Source organism: Sphaerodactylus townsendi, linkage group LG06 (genome assembly GCF_021028975.2).
Source record: "Sphaerodactylus townsendi isolate TG3544 linkage group LG06, MPM_Stown_v2.3, whole genome shotgun sequence".
Lineage (NCBI taxonomy): Eukaryota > Metazoa > Chordata > Lepidosauria > Squamata > Sphaerodactylidae > Sphaerodactylus > Sphaerodactylus townsendi.
This window is the reverse complement of record NC_059430.1, coordinates 47,411,048-47,430,310: the sequence shown is the minus strand read 5'-3', so window position 1 is coordinate 47,430,310 and position 19,263 is coordinate 47,411,048. Positions and strand designations below refer to the sequence as shown.

General features: G+C 40.8%; 1 protein-coding gene across 1 annotated transcript in view; it reads left to right on the top strand.

The window, feature by feature from the left end:
* Positions 1 to 19,263, top strand: part of VEZT (vezatin, adherens junctions transmembrane protein) — a 105,737-nt gene that overhangs the window by 36,008 nt on the left and 50,466 nt on the right. The window contains exons 2-5 of the mRNA XM_048501547.1: positions 5,330 to 5,464; positions 12,386 to 12,475; positions 13,329 to 13,504; positions 16,586 to 16,861. Coding sequence (XP_048357504.1) covers positions 5,330 to 5,464; positions 12,386 to 12,475; positions 13,329 to 13,504; positions 16,586 to 16,861 — 677 coding nt within the window. The remainder of the gene's footprint in view (positions 1 to 5,329; positions 5,465 to 12,385; positions 12,476 to 13,328; positions 13,505 to 16,585; positions 16,862 to 19,263) is intronic.

Below are 19,263 nucleotides of genomic sequence, written 5' to 3'. Positions count from 1 at the left end.
TTGGAGGATTTCCTGAAGTGGTTACACATGAACCATTTCATCTGGACTTGTCATTTATTTATTTACTCATTCATTTTTAGTGGAGAATCCAGATGACTTTGTTGGCAACCCATTGCATTCCAGGGATTTCTGAAATTATTTCTCCCTTTTTTTCTAGTCCTTCTCTGTGATAGCTTCTCTAAAAAAGCAGCTGTTAGCACTAGGCTACATATTGTGTTTATTCCATTAAAAGTCGACACTTTCTGATTGGTGTGAATTCAGACACTTCACCAGAGGCAAGTAGAGATGGCCAGAAAGGATGTTAGGCAACCCGAACAAAAACTGAAGTTGCTTATTTTTGCTCTCCTTTACCACTAAATGTCCACTAAACTTTTAGGAACAAGCAAGAAGTGAAGATGAGCAGGAAAGTGACTTCTGCTTCCTTGTGTTTGCCTCCTGTCTTTCCAGTCTTCTCTGCCTGTTTCCAGAGATTCAGAGTTATCAGCTCTCAGTATCTGATTTGCATATGTCAATTGTCGAGATGTTGAGTGCCATGCAGGACCAAGCCGTTAGTCAAGTAGCCCCTGCTTGCTTTCCGTCTCTCCTCCTCTCTTTGTTTTCCATCAGTAAGCCCCTAAAAAGACATTTTATGCCTTACAAGTGCCTATGAGCAGGTGTATAAGAAATTTAAGTGCAAAAAGTAGAGAATATATGTCTGTTCTGGAATATATGTCTGTTCTAGTGAAATTCTAACAGGATCATATACTATATGATTCAATGAAGAAAGCAATGGATGTAAATGAAATTAAATGGCCTTAAAACTTTAGCTCAGATAGTTTTGGGATCTGCCTGTGAGGAAGATTTTGAAAGACATGGTCTGTTTTGAACACCTTTGCAAACACTGTGTTTGAGCAAAGCACACAAAGAAAACATCCTGAAATTGAGAAAATCACACATCACATAACTTTCCCGAACTGCTCCCCTATACTCATCTGGGATGAGATTTGGGAGTAATTTACTGGATGATAAGCAGGCCACGATTATGAGCCAAGGAGATATGACTAAGACCTTTCAGATACAGTTTTCTTTGGAAGCCTTTGCAAGGGATTTTATATAATATTGATGTGCATTATTTCTTTTAAGCAGTAGCTTCCTGAAAGCCTTTAAGAATTCATCATCTAATTCTTTGTTCCTCCTGTCAAACAGTAGCAAGAGAAATTAGTCCTGCTGAATTGCCAGCTGCATCTGCTGCTGATGCTAGGAAAATGCTATTGTACAAGAGATTGCAGATGTTGCTTCCCTGTCTTTTATAGTATACTTCTAATTTTCTGCTTCAGTCACCCTGGAGAGACAAGTGGAAAAAAATGGGGAGGTGGGAGAAATTATTTCCGATGCACTGGGGTTGTATCTGAGACCGAGGTGGAATCACATATTCCAGGAGGCAAAGATTGTACTGCCTGTAAGTTATTTTCATTTTATTTTTAAAACCTATACTTTGGTTTCAGCTACTGGCAGAGTTCATATCAGCAACATTCACTGTTTCTCAAGGATGAAATGTCTTAGTACTGTAGTTTAAAGCTGCTGTTGGAAGTTGTCGTCTTTGGTTTACCTGTTTCTAATTGGTAGTCGTTTGCTTTGCAGTGTTTTGAAGCAAGGATTTTATGTATGTTAATCTGCCGGGGTGGGGGTTGCGTTGTACTGTTTCTTTAATAAATTTAATGAAAATTTAGATCCACCAAAGTACTGAGCTGGGTAAGGGAGGAAATGTGAGAGACCTGATGAAGAAACCCTGAGTCATTTCCTTTGCAGTACATCAGCAGAAATTCCTTAGGTGCAACTTTGATTTTGGAAGCTGTGATAATGAGCTGAGAAGCTATTCACCTTTATTGTAATAAGAATATTTAAATCTCTCTTTTTTTGTAAATAGCTTTCTTGCTGCAGAAAATGTTGTGTTTGCTATTTTTCATATGTTACAAGTTTATTGTACATCATAAATTTGATTTTTTTTTCCTGCTGGGTAAGACATGTTTGATCTTTTCAACAGATTAGCCAACTTGACTCAAGTGGATCTGTAACCTTTATAACACTGTGTAACTTCAATTTTGAAAAAAAGCCTAGAATGGGGAGCATATGCTGTTACTATTAACAATAACCCTCATAGTATTTTTCACTGTATACTGTGTTGTAATAGCAAATGAAATATTATACAACAATCTGTTCAGGTAGGTTTTGTGGAGAGATTATCTTGACTAGTTCCAGAGCGGTATTATCCATGATATGTGGTTTTGATAGGAGAAGAGACTGGGGACAAAATATTAAAGTTATCCGTAATCTTATGGAGCTGGTCAAACTTTCTGAGGTGTTTTCCCCAACCCAGTTTGGAAGGTTTAATGACAGCAGACAAAATAACACATGTTTGGGAGATCTCCAATAGTGGCTAGGAAAAAGTCCCTTCCTTCAGCTGTCAGAGCTGCGAGCCGCATATCGAGTAGGTAAGAATATTGCTCAGAAGATTTTCACCTAACCATTATTCCTCCTACCAAGTTATAACTGCATGAGCCAGGTAATCATAGATCTCCTCAGCAATCTCTAGGAGCAGCTAACTAAAGCCAAGGGGTATGGTTGGATTGTTTATTCTGGGAGTTGTGCACACAGTAATCTGGTAGTGTAAACATTTCTGTTTCTGACTGGCAATCTGAAACTAGATAAATTGTTGTTGTATTTAGCTTAGTATATGTAATTCAGCTCCCAGTTTGCTGTCTTGTTGGGATTGCTTGGTTTCATTACTGTGCTGGTGGGCTGAGTCAAAATTTCCACTTCTCTGCAACTCTTGAAGGCACAAAAGCCTTCTTTGGGTCCAGATCTGACAATCTTGTGCCCCCTTGGCCCATTGCATTTCAGCTTTCAAAGCATCTTTGTCTTCCAATTTCCATCATCTTAGTCCATCAGTCTTCCTGTCCCAAGACCCAGTATGACATTTTACCTACCAGCAGCAGATATCCTGTCTTTAGAACTTGAAAAGTACTTTTTATAACCTCTGCTTAGCTTAATGTCCGATTTGTCCTCTGTTCCTTGGTCATCTATTTCCTTCATATACTACTCCTGTAAATTATTTTTCAGTCCCTCGCTTGTCCTAATTTTCATTCTTCTGTCCTGTGAGCTCCTTGCTTGAATAGTTTCACTGTTCCCTGAAACCTCTTCCCTTAGAATTTTTCCGGCTATTCCACTCATATTGCCCCTTTGTGGTTCTTTCCTCTTTACTCACAATGTTTGCATTGCAAATATTCTGATTTCTCTACTCACTGCAAGTTGAAGTATTTGAGAACATTCTATCATATTACACCTGGCTGGGCAGCAGTTCCCTGGGGCTTCACCATAAAGTTCTGTAGTGTATTACAACTCCATTAACCCTGTTTCTATATGTCCAAATGGTGCTTCCAGGGTGCTTCTGGGAGACCCAGTTTACGCAAACATGGCATAAATTGTTCTTATCCTGGCCCCACATTCCCAGTATCGGCAAACTGTTTTAAAATTACACAATTGCAATAGGATCAACAGCATGCAAAAAAAAATTGGCACCCTATGACATAGCAAAACTATACATACAACTGACTGGTAATGAATGGGAGTCAGTGTTCTATATTCTTGATTGTACTTACAATCTTATGGAATTGTTCAAACTTGCTTGTGAATCTATATAGCATTACAGGCTCCTTAGCCCAAGAGTGTTGCCATCTTGAACTATCCATATTTTGTCTCAAAACCAATTTATACTGTGGCCTTAATCTGGATTAGTAGTGATTCTGTTAATCCAGGAAACCTTTAGAATGGCACTTTGAATGGAGGAGGTATGTGTAGAATATCTGCTTCTACTCATGCCTGATAGATACAGAATCCTCTTAGGTTTGGATGCAGCAATCCTGGATTTTAATTGTATCTGTGGTTTCCAAATATTCATAGGTTTACCAACTACATCTTATAGCTCCACTCCCATGTCTTTTGTGGCAGCCAGCACATGTGAATCAGTTGTTTTTCTGTTAAGGTTTTCTGGCAAAAGGCAAAGGCAAACAGAACAACATTACTGTCCACTCCAAAATCATCTCACACCAGAAACTGCACACAGTTAAGTATGCTTGCAGTATAGTGGGATGAATATAGTAGGATGAATATTTGTGCACCCGAACCTGCTAGCAGCTTGGTGAAAATGAGGAAAATTCTACTAAATGTTGCTTCTCTATGTATTCCGACATTATGATGAGAGAAACCACACTAAGTGGCTAAGAAATTGAGCTACGAAGCTGAAAGTTCCAGGTTCAAAGCATCTATGGCACGAAATTCATAGATGGCCTTATCCCATCCTCCCCTGGCCTCAGACGAGGCCATGCAGAGTACAGTGTTTAAATAAATAAATATGTACGTTGTGGACTAGACTGCCAAGGCAGATCTTGTTTCATGTAAGCCACTTCAAAAGCTTTGTTAGGTCACAGGAAGAGTGCTGTTTCCTTGCCTCCAGACTCCCTGCTGTGTGACGTTTAATAAATGGAAGATCAGAAAGCATTAGGAGAGCTGAATCCACGCAGAGTGCTTTGAGAACCTGGAGGTGTTTTTCTGAACAGTTCAGAGTCAGCTTAATTGGGGTGATAGAATGAATCAGAAAAAGAAGAATGGATTTTTATACCACACTTTTCTCTCCCTTAAGTATTCCCAAAGTGGTATACAATCACACTTTCTTCCTCTCCCTGCCCCAGGCACCTTGTAAGGTAGGTGATCCTGAGAGAGTTCTGAGAGAACTTTGACAGTCCCAAGGTCACCCAGCAGGCTTCATGTAGAAGTGGGGAAAACAAACCCAGTTCACCAGGTAAGAGTTCACCGCTCTTAACTGCTACACCATGCTGGCTTAACTAGAGTAACATGTGGCGTTTTCCAACAAGGGGATCAGGCATTTGCTGGTGGTGGAATTAGAATCCCATTACCTATCCTAACTGATACTTTTGTTGCAGACTTACATCTGGCCACTTTGTACTATTGCTGATGTGATTTCTTGATATTACTGATAAGTATGGAAAACAGTCTAAATTTATGTAAGTGTGCAGGATCCAGTCAGCCTTTCCACTAGTGAAGGGAAGGCGTGATCACTTTTGACCACCCAGATACATTGTGGGGAGGACTACGGTACCTTCATGAACAAAAGCCATGTGGGAGGGAGCCTCAGTAAGGAGGGCAATTAAGGTGGAATTGAGTGAAAAAGCTAATTGGATCTAACCCACTGTGTATGACATAAATTGAAAATTGTGAATCCATACATGTTGAAAAGAAAGCTATTAAGTGTATTTTATATATTTTTATTTAGAATTCACCACTTTATCAATATCTACAAGACTTGGGACACACTGACTTTGAAATATGTTCACCATTGTTGCAAAAGCCAGAAGAATGCTCATCCAAAGAAGAGCAAAAAGAACCAGGTGCGAGTTCTATTCCCAAGGTAAGCCCTGAGTTTTGCAATTCAACTGCTATGTAATCTCTCAATTTAAAAATTCCCCCCTGCACTTTCCTACATTACAATGTGTGTGTCAGCATTTCTTTCATGTGCACATTAATGAAACTGAAAATGACAGTTGCTATCTCATTAGACTTTAGAGGAACAGTCCTATTTTTGGACCCTTTCTGTCAGTTGTCCAGAAGGCTAGCTCTCAGGAGACTGCTAATTTTCACTTTTCAAAGGAGGAACATTTTATCTGGAAATAAGTGTGCAGCTTTTTGTTAACAAAGCGTATTATGTGTGTGTAAAGTTGCAGCTGACCTATGGCAACTCCACAGCACCTTTCAAGGCAGCACCTTTCAAGGCAGGTGAGAAGGCTCAGCAGTGGCGTAGGAGGTTAAGAGCTTGTGTATCTAATCTGGAGGAACTGGGTTTGGTTCCCAGCTCTGCCGCCTGAGCTGTGGCGGCTTATCTGGGGAATTCAGATTAGCCTGTACACTCCCACACACGCCAGCTGGGTGACCTTGGGCTAGTCACAGCTTCTCGGAGCTCTCTCAGCCCCACCTACCTCACAGGGTGTTTGTTGTGAGGGGGGAAGGGCAAGAAGATTGTGAGCCCCTTTGAGTCTCCTGCAGGAGAGAAAGGGGGGATATAAATCCAAACTCTTCTTCTTCTTCTCTTCTCAGTAGTTTGCCATTGCTTTCCTCGGAGGTCTCCCTTTCAAATACCAAACCTACTTGCTTCACTACACCATGCTGCTTAAGGTTGCTCAAAGCACAAAAAGTACAATTGTAAAAAATGGTCATACCATATGTAGTTTGATTCTGTTTTTTTTAAAATCCTAAGTTAAGTTATCACTTATACATTAGTTGAATTGTAAATGCAGAGCTCATGACTAGAATAAACATTGTGCTATTAGTGAAACAATGAGATCCAAATCTGTATGTCCCTACAGTTGTGATCCAAGAGACAGTCTTGCAGTGCCTGTGTTTATTTCTCCAGGGACAGAGAGTAGCAATTGGAGAGAGAACATCCACCTGCCATTCATTGGTGTGTGGAGTTCCACAAGGGACAATTCTCTCTCCATTCTTGTTCAACATCTTTGTGCGACTCCTTGCTGGGCTAATCTGGAGGTTTGGACTGAGGTGTCTAGTTAAAGTTCATAGAGATTATTAAATCAGGTGCCCTCAGACTATGCTGCCTTATCGTTTCCTTAATATTTAAATAGAATGCATTTATTTTTTTGCTCTAATGTATCTTCTTAATCAGTTAAATTATTTAGTTGAAATAGTTGACTTATATACATACAATTTAAGTGACAGGTTAAAATCCAGCTTATATCATAAAAACAAAGTGCCTATGAAGTCAAAATTTATGAAGAACCGGTACAGGAGATGTCCAGTGATAGAGTATAGAGTTGAAGTGTTGTTATTGGGCATATGTTTATGAGATTCAGGATGGGAAAAAAGAAAAATGTTAGTACCTACTAGCTGAATCACAATAGCTATTTTTAGTTCTTCTGCTTCCAAGCCCCGCCCCCCTTGCATAGGACTAAAATTTCTCAAGCGTCATGACTCATTGTCATTGTACTGAGGATATAGTTATAAGTTATGTGGAAATATGGGGTTCCAAGCTTCAGATATCCTTTGCCATACTAATGTGGGGCAAGGATAAATCTGCTGGACAGTAAGAGAATGCTCATCTACCTTATTTATGTATTTATTCAATTTCTGTGCCACTCTCTCTATCATGACAAACCCAGAGTGGCTAATGTCAGTGTATAAATGTCAAACAAAACATATAACATGGCATACAGAACTATAACTACAAGCAGTAGAACAACATAGCAATACAAACCTGGTGCCCTAAAACAGCTCTCATGAGGGAGTTTGCCTGTACCAAGCCAGCTGTGACTTGACATTGCACCTTGGCTTTTAAGTATAGTTTTCCTCTTTTACACCAGCTAAGTTCTAAGACTGGAAAAAACCTGGATATTGGGGAAGTGCATACATGGAAGAGTGAACCTGCAGATGGACAGCACAAGTGTGGCTACCCTGGGATGCAAGGGGGCTCTTGCCCTAGGCACCACTGAAATTGATCACGTGGGGGGGCACATTAGACTTCCCCCAGGAAGCAGCCTCTGTCCTACACCTCACCAGCCTCTGCCTTTCATCACTGCCATTTGATCTGTTGCCACCACAGCGAGTTGGGATCTCAGTGGGTGCATGCAGAGCTGAGAAGGGGGAATGGGAGCAGCCTTCTCCTGGTATTCACACAGCCTCTTTCTGGAGGAGAAAGAGAAAGCATCCCTGCCCCAAGCATGCCTACCCTGTGAAGTGCACACCCCTGGATATAGCCGGCATAGTAGGAAGGAGCTGGGCAGGCAGTTTCAATAACTGGAACATTCACAGGCTGACTGAAGCTGAGATCCTGGGTTGGCCCAATTCCTCTATGTGGCACAGGCTTATCTCTGCCTTTTGGAAGAGGAGCCTGGCAGCATACACGCACACTCAAGTGCTGATAGCTCACCCAGAACTTCTGCCACCCAAGAAGGTGGAGATGGGGAGAGAAAGTAGGCAGGCGATGGAGGTGCCTGGCGACCAGCAGCAGGAGGACCCAGGGGAGCTGCCACCAGCATAGCCAGGCTGGGAGCCACCAGAGCTTTGGAAAGTTGGAGAGGGAAGAGGGAGACTGCTGGAATGCTGGGATGGAAGTCAGGCTGCTGCTGTGGATCTGCTGTCACAGTCCAGGGGGGTAGGGGCGGGGCGGGGCAGGCTCCTCTCTTGCACTGGCTCCTTCCCAGCCACCTGCCCACCTTGGACCCCTTCAGGAATTTCAGCAGCGGCGGGGGCAGCCCTTCTTCGCTATGCACTAAGCCCCTGATTTCCCACCCATCATCCCCAATGAGGTAGTGACCAAGATATCCTGCAGCCTGGAGACCAAAGAGCTCTTGGACAAATTCTACGTTGGGCACCAAGATGGTTGTCACCAAATTGGGAAGGTAAGACCCAGCCTACATGAAACATCTTTTCCCTTCACAACAATAAGGATAGGAACACGTTTTTATTTCATGGTTGCTCTCGGACATCTAGAAGAGGGTAAAACCATTTATTTATTAATCCTCCGTCTTCTCCCCAGGAACTTAGGGTGTTCCCTTAGCTCCGCTATTTTATCCTCACAACAATCCTGTGGGGTAGGCTAGATGGGAGAGGATGAGTGGCCTGAGGTCACCCAGTGGGGCTTATCTGGTGAACCAGATTAGCTCGTGCACTCGTGGGTGACCTTGGGCTAGTCACAGTTCTTTGGAGCTCTCTCAGCCCCACCTATCTCACAGGGTGTTTGTTGTGAGTGGGGAAGGGAAAGGAAATTGTAAGCCCTTTTGAGTTTCCTTACAGGAGAGAAGGATATAAATCCAAATTCCTCTTCCTCCTCCTCCTCCTCTTCTTCTTCTTCTTCTTCCTCTTCCATGACTGTCTTTTGATTAATTGATAAGCATATGCTTATGAAATGCTTGTTTACAAGTATAATTACTGTTCTTGCTCCAATCAGGGTAGCTTTGTGGTGAGCATTCTTTATGCAATCTTAGGTTCTGACCTAGATTTGAAAGTGATTGTCAACCAAAAAACATTGTCTGCTTTCTAATTCATTTTCTGTGTGTTTTTATCCTATTTGTCGAGGTCCCCAACGTTTTTGAGCCTGTGGACACCTTTGGAAGTCTGACACAGGGTGGGGGGCACAACTACAAATGGGCTGCTATGGAGTCAGTTTATGCACAGCCCCAATAATAGCTCTTTAACATCCTGGCAGAAATTCTCTGTAACAAGATGCCTTTTGAAAGAAACATGTTTCAAAATATTTTCTTGCATTCATCTTTGATCATGCAGTGAAGATTTGCATGCTGTCATGGAGCCACTGCCAAAGCAAAATCAGAAAAAATTGATTCCAAAAAAAACCTGGTGGGCACCAGAAAATATGTCAGTGGGCACTATGGCACCCTTGGGCATGGCACTGGAGATTGTGCTGTATAGGTTAATTGCAGTTCTAGCTTCATTGTATGTTGTGGGGGAATGGGAGGCTGGTGTCTGGGGCAGCAAGCTGCTGCCCTGGCAGGTCCCAGCTTGGTCTTTGGAGTGAGGGGATTCCGAGCAGGGGAATGGGGAGCTGGTGGCAAACTTGCTGCTTACCCTGGTGGATCCAGCTTGGTATTTGAGGGAGGAGGAGGGCGGCAGGGGACTGGCGGTGGGCCAATCCCGTGCAGGACTCAGTTCCACACACGGCTAACTGAGTCCTGTGTGGCGATTGGCTCAGAGTGAGTTGTTGCAATTATATGTTTAGATGTATTTGCAAGTCTGCGTAGGGCAGTACATTTGAGGTCCTTCCAGTGGTGATGAACACAAAGAAAGATATATTTAGCATATTCGGTATGGTGAATTAGAGGGTGACAATGCCAAAATTAGAACTGAAATGTAGTTCCTGTATTTTATTAGGGACGCAACAAGCTACTTCCTTTCCTTCTGTAGTACTGCTGATTATAGTAAAAATATTGCTAATTGCTTATTTCTAAAGGATTTGCACTTTTATAATGAGACATATTTTCCTAAAAGTAGCTGATTAAATTATTCTTACAGTACAATCCCTAACAGAGTTACAACATTCTAAGCTCACTGAGTTCAAACTGAATTAGAAAACTATAATTCTGTTTAGGATTGCCATGTCACTTCAGTTACTAATATTTAGTATAACAGTGGCATTTCTGGCATAACTAGAGATCCTCTACCCAAATCAGTCTAAAAACATGTGTTGATATATTACCTGAGACTAAGGAAGAATAAAACTTTGTTCAGTTCAAATTATTTCTGGTTTATACAATGAATGGTTTCCCAGAGCATATTTTAAAAAAGCTCCTACTTTGAGCTTTCAGAAACCATGTAAGGTAAAATTATCTTGTAGGATATCTAACCTAAGCTAAATTTCGTGATTGAAGGTTTGGTAGCTGATCATTAATGGTAGTCTCTCCAGATGTGGATTGTTTATTCATTATTTTATTAGATGGATTTAATGTATCATTGTATACTATATCCATTATTGGAGAAACTTGAAGTTTAAAAGATTTTGTTGTAAATGAAATAATATTTTTAATCTGAAAAATCCCCCTACTATTTTCAGAAGAAAGAAGCCATCTTCTGAATTCTCTTTTACTGGTAAAATTGCCTAAAGTGGGGTAAATACCAGCGTACAGATGGCTCTTCTGCTTCCTAGGGGTGTCACTCAAGTGGTGTTATCACTCAATTTTTTTTTGTCTAGATAGAGGTGTCCCTGTATTGTAAATGCTTGTGTACATTTGTGTGATCCAGCATGTTCACAGATGGCATAAGCATAACCATTCCAATTTCTGTTACCACCATGAATATTTGTTTACAAGTGTATCACTCTGTGTAGGTGCTGGTATATAATGATGATGCCTCAAATTTCAGGTGCTGCCAGTGAGGGAAGATTGCAGTGGTTTTTTAGAAGTCTGTTTCTAGAATCTCACATTTATTTGTTTTGGATTCATCTTTGTTTGTTTTAATCTTACATGATTTACTGTAGTGTTTTTATTTGTGCGTTATTTGATGATGCTTTCACAAAACCAAAACCTGGCTGCAAGCCAAACAGCAATCTCATATGCTTCTGAGGTGGACCACCCAGGATTCATGCTATCAACTAGAACAGTTTGTTAAACATAGCTTCCATCATTTGTTGCTTATTTCAAGAGAAGTTGCGGAGTGTTGTGTTGTTACCCAGGGCAGGCAGATAAATGGATAGGAACATTTAGTTCATCAGGGCTTTTGGACAGTAGTACCCACTTCGTGGCTCACAGAGAGTGCTGCATTCACAGTTGTGATCAACCAAAAGAGCCAGTTAGTCCAATCTCTGGGAATAGGGGGTGTAACTCAAGGAGACTTCCCACTTATCTGTTTCTCAGGTGGTAAGCGTTTCAAGATGGGAACTACCTGTCATTCACAAGCTCCTTCAAACACTTTCCTCATACATAGGGCAGGTACCACAAGGGATAACCGTGCTCAGAAAAGCCACAGGTGGCATGACAAAGACTAGTACGTGGCTCCCAAATTCTTAGTGTGCGATGATTTTTCACCATCCTAGGCAATAGTATGATATGTTGGTATTGTGCTAAACTTTAAAACAGATTGGATTAAACCTGATATACTTTCAGTATCCACACTTGGTACTAGAAAAATTCGCTACAAATAATATCTGGCCTCCCATGGGCACGGGGAAGAGAGAGAAGGGGAAAATGAAAAATTCCGACGTCATCAACAAAATAGGTTTTAACTTTGTGAGGGTGAAATGTTTTAGTATGTTGGTAGTTGGTTAATGTTTTTAATGTATTTATTGATGTAAACCACCCTGAGCCCCGCAGTGGGGGCGAACCTTTGGCACTCCAGATGTTATGGACTACAATTCCCATCAGCCCCTGCCAGCATGGCCAATTGGCCATGCTGGCAGGGGCTGATGGGAATTGTAGTCCATAACATCTGGAGTGCCAAAGGTTCGCCACCACGGCCTAGGGGAAGGGCAGTATATAACTTGAATGAATAAATAAATAAATGTTATATTTGTTAAAATTCTGGAGGTCTTTCAGTGCTTCCTCTTGGATTTCTGTGAGTCATTTAATTATTCCATTACTGTCATATGGTAACTCATTCTGTGGAGAAGGTGGCACAATTTTTTGCAGATCCAAAAATCAATCTAAATGTGCAGAGTAAAGAAGTAATTGTTTTGCATGAAATATTGTCAAAGTAGCTTAGCAAGCATCACTTTTGCAGTTAGATTAGATTGGAGGAGATAAATAAAACTTTTTCTAATGTTTTTGGGATAGTTGACTTATAAAGTACATACACTTCTGTTTCTAATTCTTTATAGCAAGACATCCTATCAAAACTAGCTGAGAGATTGAAAAGTTGGCTTACTTTTCTACGATATAAGAAAAAAGATGATATACTCCACCAAATGGTAAGCATACTTTATTTCCATATTTGCTTCTCCTCAACATCTCTCATTTCCCTCCCCTCAGTAATCTTTTATTACATTTCTTATTTATTCTTTTATTTTTTAAAAGCTAGGTCCGTAAGCCGCTACCTGTTCTACAAACTGTATGGTGGACTAAAGTGGGTGGGTGTTAACAGTTGTATGCTTTCAATACAATACTTTCTAAATGGTTTGCATAAAAATGGTAAAGTATTTAAGGTATACTAAAACAACACAACACTTTTATTCAAGAAGTTGGGTCCAGGCAATATGGAGGGAATCTACCTCCTGATGGTCTTGTCATTTGTGGTTGAAACGTGCCTTTTAATCCTTTTTGGGTTTGTTTGTTTGTTTGCTTTGTAATGTCATCTGCACCATAGCAGCGCAAACATGGGCTTCAGAGTTTAGGAGAGTTTTGCTTTTCCTTATCTGCTCCCGTGGCAGCTGCCGATTGATGCTTAGGCATACAGCACCAGCAATTGGGTTTATGTTGCAAAGATATATCAGAGAGAGGCTGGAGTTAGATGCTTCTGCCAGGATCTGCTGTCTAACAGAAGTATCTGATGTTTAAGTGTACCTTACAGGAATTATACATGAGGGCACCATAGCTGAATATTAGACCACATTCTGTCATGCATTATGTTCTGTGTTCAGTTCACTTGTGTTCCTCCTGCTCCAAACTCCATCTAATTTAAAGGGTTATTTAATTGAGTGCTATAGAAGTTATGTGTTTTCTGTTTTGCAGTTAATACTGCAGGTAGAAGTTTTCATTTTAAAAATGCTTGTGGGTGTTGGATGTGCTCAGCTGATACTGTTTCCCTTATCTATTCATGTTAAGGATGTTGGTTTTCGATTGGAGGTTCTCTGCACCATCCTGCAACAGGAAGTTTTGCTGCAGGAGGATGTTGAACTGATTGAGCTACTTGACCCCAGTATCCTGTCTGCAGGACAGCCCAAGCAAGAGGAACATGGACGTCTTCCAACACTACACTCCCTAGCAACTCCCAATATTTGGTATTAACATGAACCATGTGTATTCTATGTGCTTTTGTTACATACACGGCTGGATAAAATGTTTTTGCATATGTGGTCTTTCAATATATGGAAATATTTTATATCTTATTATTTTGAATGTTTTCCTTTCTCTTTTCCATGGATTCAAGGCTGTGAAGTTGGCTTCCCTTGCATGCATTCCTTGCAAACTTCCTAGGGTTATGTTTTATATTAATTTGCGCAATATGCAGGGCTACATTTTCTTCATGGACTTTTTAGAATACAGCTATGAGAAGATTTTTCTTTTGTGAATCCTTTTCTCAGGAAATGTGTTCTGGAATCACATGAACATGCCCACTCCTCCATCTTTTTCTTTGGTCTGCCCATTTTGGAGACTAAGAGCCATCATGAACAGGGCTGTGCAGAAACTTGGCAAAACCAGTTTGGTCTTGCCTTAGGGAAGGATCACTACTCAAATTTGAAGCACTTATGGAAGATTATTTAATACTTCATTGTTCCTTTTTTGAATATTCTGTTATTCCTTTTCTGTTATTGGGATCATAGGTCAACATTTTCGTAAAGACCAATTTTTTAAAGATGTACCTTCGAAAAAAACATTGCACTATTCAGGTTAAATGAGTCAAACTCAGGAAAAACAAAACTATCATTACCGTCGTAGGGTTTGGTTACACTAAGGAAACATGCCCTTTTTTCAGCTGTCCCTTGAACCTGGAAAAATATTACGTTCCCACCCTTTTCTGCTGAACAATCACTCTTCAGGTCATTTGAAGGGATAACCATTTCAAATGGGTGTGACTGCAGTGCATTTGTACAAAATCCAAGCAAATTGACACTTCACATCTGGTTAACTCTGTTAATGCTTGTTGATATGGCTATAAGCCATAGCTAATTAACAAGAACTTTAATTGATTGTAGGAGGTACAATTTGGATTGATTGATTGCCAGTAAAAGTAATATGCTGGTTGAAGGTATGTTCTGCTCAGGGACAGGGGTACCCTATAATTTCGGCTTCCCCATTTGTCACATGGGGCTCAACATTTCAGGGTCGCTTGTGTGTTTTTAAATGTTTTAAGTGTTTTTTCACGTCTGCCTGCAGGCGCATTGTTAAGATACTATTCGCAACTAAAATTTCAGGGTACCATCCGGAGATGTCTTGATGATACTACCCAAATTTGGTGATGTTTGGTTCAGGGGCAAAGTATGGCCCCCAAAGGCATGCCCCCCCATCCCATTGTTTTCAATGGGAGCACCTGAGATGGGGGGTTACCCATTTGAGGGACCATAACTTTGGTCCCCTGAACATAACTTCACCAAACATAGTGCATCATAATAATAGCAACAGATGATACCCTGAAATTTTGGTGTCACTAGCTTTAAAAAAATAAGCCCCTTCCAGGCACCCCAAGAAATTCTTGCCCAAGATTCTTTGTTTGGTAGTCACTTTTGCTCCATTGTAGCCAATGGGGAATTTCTGAGTGTGTAGGCAGGCTGCACATTTTTTGAAGATAGAGGTACTCAGACTTCAGGGTGGCTCCAGGAAGCCTCCTGGTAATAGCATCCAGGTTTGGAGACCCTTTGCTTCTGGTAATTCAATTTTAAGTGGGCCCCTCAAAGGCTTATTTTTTCCCCCCCGCCTCCTGCACATGAAAAGCCTGTGGGCTGAGTTCTCTCAACTCCCCCCCCCCCCACTCCAGAAGCAAAGCTCACCAAGCTTGGATGCTATTACTCAAGGCCTCTTGGAGCCACCTTGAAAGTCTGGCACCTCTATCTTCAAAAATGTGCAGCCTGCCTCAGAAATTCCTCATTAGCTACAATGGAGCAAAGTCACTGCAAAACAAAGAATCTTGGGCAAATTTCCTGGGGTGCCTGGAAGGGATGTATTTTTAAAGCTAGTGACACCAAAATTTCAGGGTATCATTTGTTAACTATTCTTATGATGCCACCCAAGTTTGGTGAAGTTATGTTCAGGGGGACCAAAGTTATGGTCCCTCAAATGGGTAGCCCCCATCTCAGGTTAGCTCCCATTGAAAACAATGGGGATGGGGGCATTCCATTTGGGCGACCATAACTTTGCTGCCCCTGAATCAAACATCGCCAAACTTGGGTGGTATCATCAGGGCAATCTCTGGATGATGCACTGAAATCATGGTGCCGCTAGCTTTAAAAATTCACTCCCTGCAGGCCGAAAAAACACCAAAAATACCCAAAAAACCCCCAAATACCTTGCATTCGCATTTGTTCATATTTGGGCAGGACATAATCGGACAATTTTTGTCCGAATGTGCCCAAATTTGCCCAGATTCCAGCCGAATCTGCTATTTGTTTCATCTGAATCTCCAACCCTCAAAAGTGATGCTGTTTCAGGGTGGGGGAGAATCCACCCCCAAACAGCATCACTTTCTATTTTGTTTTAACCGGGGACCCCAGATTCTCCCTTTAAGGTAGATTTAAAAGAAGAATTTGAGCTCCCTAGTTTAAACACCATTGAAAGTTATGCTGTTTGGGGGTGGATTCCACTGGAGGTGTTTTGTGAGAGATGATGCTGACATTTGTTTGGTAAATGTTTTGCTGGGGGTGATTTGTGAGAGATTTACATGCTTAATACCCACTTACACTGACTTGGAGTTGTTTCTCAGGCTAACAACCTACCTCATAGGGTTGTTGTGATTAGGAAATTAGGAAAAGAGTTGGTGGGGAGAGAGCCATGTATGTTTTGCTGGGAGTGGGAGGTGTTTTGTGAGCTGGTACAAAAAATCATTGTTTGGTCATGGTGAGGGAGGGTGGCCGCCCATACGCCGGCCGGCGGGGGGGGGGGCGCCAAACTCAGGTTTTGTCCCCGGGCGCAAGTTTGCCTAGGTACGCCCCTGGGTTGAAGTGATATGCCAGTTTACTTAGATGTAATCAATTCATTAATAAACAACTCATTAATAAACTTTGTCAATCTTGCTGATGATAATCTTAGAAGTGGTTTTACATGGTACATTCTCACTTATTGGAATGTCAACAGTGTTATTATTAATTTTGCAACTTTACCTGTTAGTTAACTACAATGTGGCTCATGTTGGTGTGCTTGTTTTGCAGGGATATCTCACTATTGTTTGCCTTCATCAGCACACTGATTATGCTTCCTTCTTGGTGGAATGGATCCCTGGGACTGGTGTGGGGAATAAGCATGTTTGTTTACATATTTGTACGAATTTTGGACACTTTGAGGACAGCCAAGCTGCAAATGTCTCTGAGAAAATGCCAACTTCAGCTAGAAGATACAGTGATTAATTGTCGAGCTTTCACTAACCTTGTGAGGAAAGCTTTACGACTCATTCAAGAAACAGAAGTTATTTCCCGAGGATTCACTCTGTGAGTCTAAATTTTAGGTTATATGTTTTATGCAGTGATAAACCTGTTGGATATTAGATCAATAGATAGTCAAGAAATTTTAGTTTTATGTTCAGATATCATATTAGGACAATTTAATTTTTAGTACTAAAATACACCAGATTTGAAGAGGATATTGCAGGTAACAAATCTTTAACAGGATTTAGAAGTGGGTTTTTTGCTGTGGTGACCTAGGAGGTCTGTGAAACAGACAGCAGCCTAGCAGATTGGCCCTTATATTAGAGGAAAGAGGGAAGGAAGAAGAGCTGTTTCCATAACTTTATTTTTTTGTACTTATATAGCCTCACCCCTCAGTTTTGCAAGACCTGAGCAAGGCTGTTAATGATAGGATGTTTTGGAGGCCATTGATTCATAGGGCCATCATGAGTCGGAAATGACTTTGTGACACTTCAGCATGCACATTTCAACCACAAAGGTTGTATTAATTTGGGGTTTTTTTCCTTAGCTTTTGCATTATTCAGAGCCATATTTTGTATCTATTTGTTTATTCTTACATGGTGAGACTGTACAACTTTGCATAAAATTATATGGGGAGATTTTTTTTTAACTGTTAGCTTGAGGATTTCCCCCAGTTGATGGAAAATCTGTCTCCTCCCCCATAGTTGACTATTCAGAGGTTAAAAATTCAATGTAATCAAAAACCCAATTATCTTCAGTTGTCATGGGAATTGTTTTGTTTCCGATTTGCTGATGCCAAATTGCATAAATGATTGCAGTCTGTTCTATCCTCTTCGGATATTTCCTGCAACATTTTTCACACAGTAGAATGAAAAAGGCAAAGAACCATTAAAATCATACACCTTTGAGTGGCTTAAGCATTGCCATGTACACAGAACACTTTGATCTATACTTGCAGAGTGTATGCCTTAGTAACAAGTTCCTGGGAAGCTTGCAAATGCAAGCTGCAACATGCAAAACTGAAACTGCCTAACAGAAAGCAAATTTCTTAACCATTAACGATGAAAAGTCTGAGTTGATCTTCTTTGGCAAAATCTCTTACTCTGTTTTAGAGTGTTTGAGCATGTTGGAAGGCAGTCTGGGTCTATTATTGACAAGATAGCGTACAATTAAGAATACTTTATTTTATACTTAAAGCTGTTTTTGAAAAAGAGCTTAGTGTTAGTTGCAGTCTGGGCAAAACCGAAGCAAATAATTTTTCCTTAATTTGAGCAGATAAATGTTCTGTTGAGAATATCATTGTCTAACTCTTCAACTTTGAAAATAAGTTAGTAGATTTCTATACTTCCTTTAAAAATAATGTCATTATGGTGAAAATAACCTTTTCTTTGCTGGTGCAATAACATCACTGTGGTAGTTTACCACTTGTTACCTGTTACTAATTCCTAGAATTCTTCATTAACTTAAAGTACTTGAGATACATTTTTGTTCTCAACAGTAGCTTGGCTTCCTGTTAATAAACCTTGGGCTATAAATCTGTTTAAAACACAGGCTATTATTAACAAAGTAAAACTTCTCTAATACTTACTTGAGGACCCTTCAATCTTCACATGTTTCAAATTAGTGGCATTTGGGGCTTTTCTGTTGATTTTTGCCAATAGCTACATTACCAGATGATGATCCACAGTGAAAATTAAGGTAGTTTATGCACTTGGAATTGTAAATGAATGGAGGTGGCATAGAAATTTACGGGTCTGGGCAAGAGTTTGTGCTAGTGTTGCATCTTGTCTGTGATGTAATGTCTCTTTGCTAAGTATCCTTAATCTTTTGAATGCCCTAGACAAAGTGTGGGTCCAGAAGCAGCAGTGCATACCACTTCAAAAATAACTAAATAGTTTCCACTCTTACTTTACCCCCCTCCCCGCCCCGTGCTCACCTGAACTTCTGAGTGCTTATTGTTGGTGAAATCATTCCACAGATGTAATATCATAGGTTGAATCGTGACATTCCAAAATGTGTGCTCCCTGAGAGGTTTATCTGCTTCTACTGTGAGTAAATCTTAACACTGATTTGACTTTACTTCTGAGTAAAATTTCAAGTAAATTTTACTGAGTAAAAAATTTTTAGTGAGGAGCAGCAGTGGCGTAGGAGGTTAAGAGCTTATGTATCTAATCTGGAGGAACCGGGTTTGATTCCCAGCTCTGCCGCCTGAGCTGTGGAGGCTTATCTGGGGAATTCAGATTAGCCTGTGCACTCCCACACACGCCAGCTGGGTGACCTTGGGCTAGTCACAGCTTCTCGGAGCTCTCTCAGCCCCACCCACCTCACAGGGTGATTGTTGTGAGGGGGGAAGGGCATGGAGATTGTCAGCCCCTTTGAGTCTCCTGCAGGAGAGAAAGGGGGGATATAAATCCAAACTCTTCTTCTTCTTCTTCTTCTTCTTCTTCTTCTTCTTCTTCTTCTTC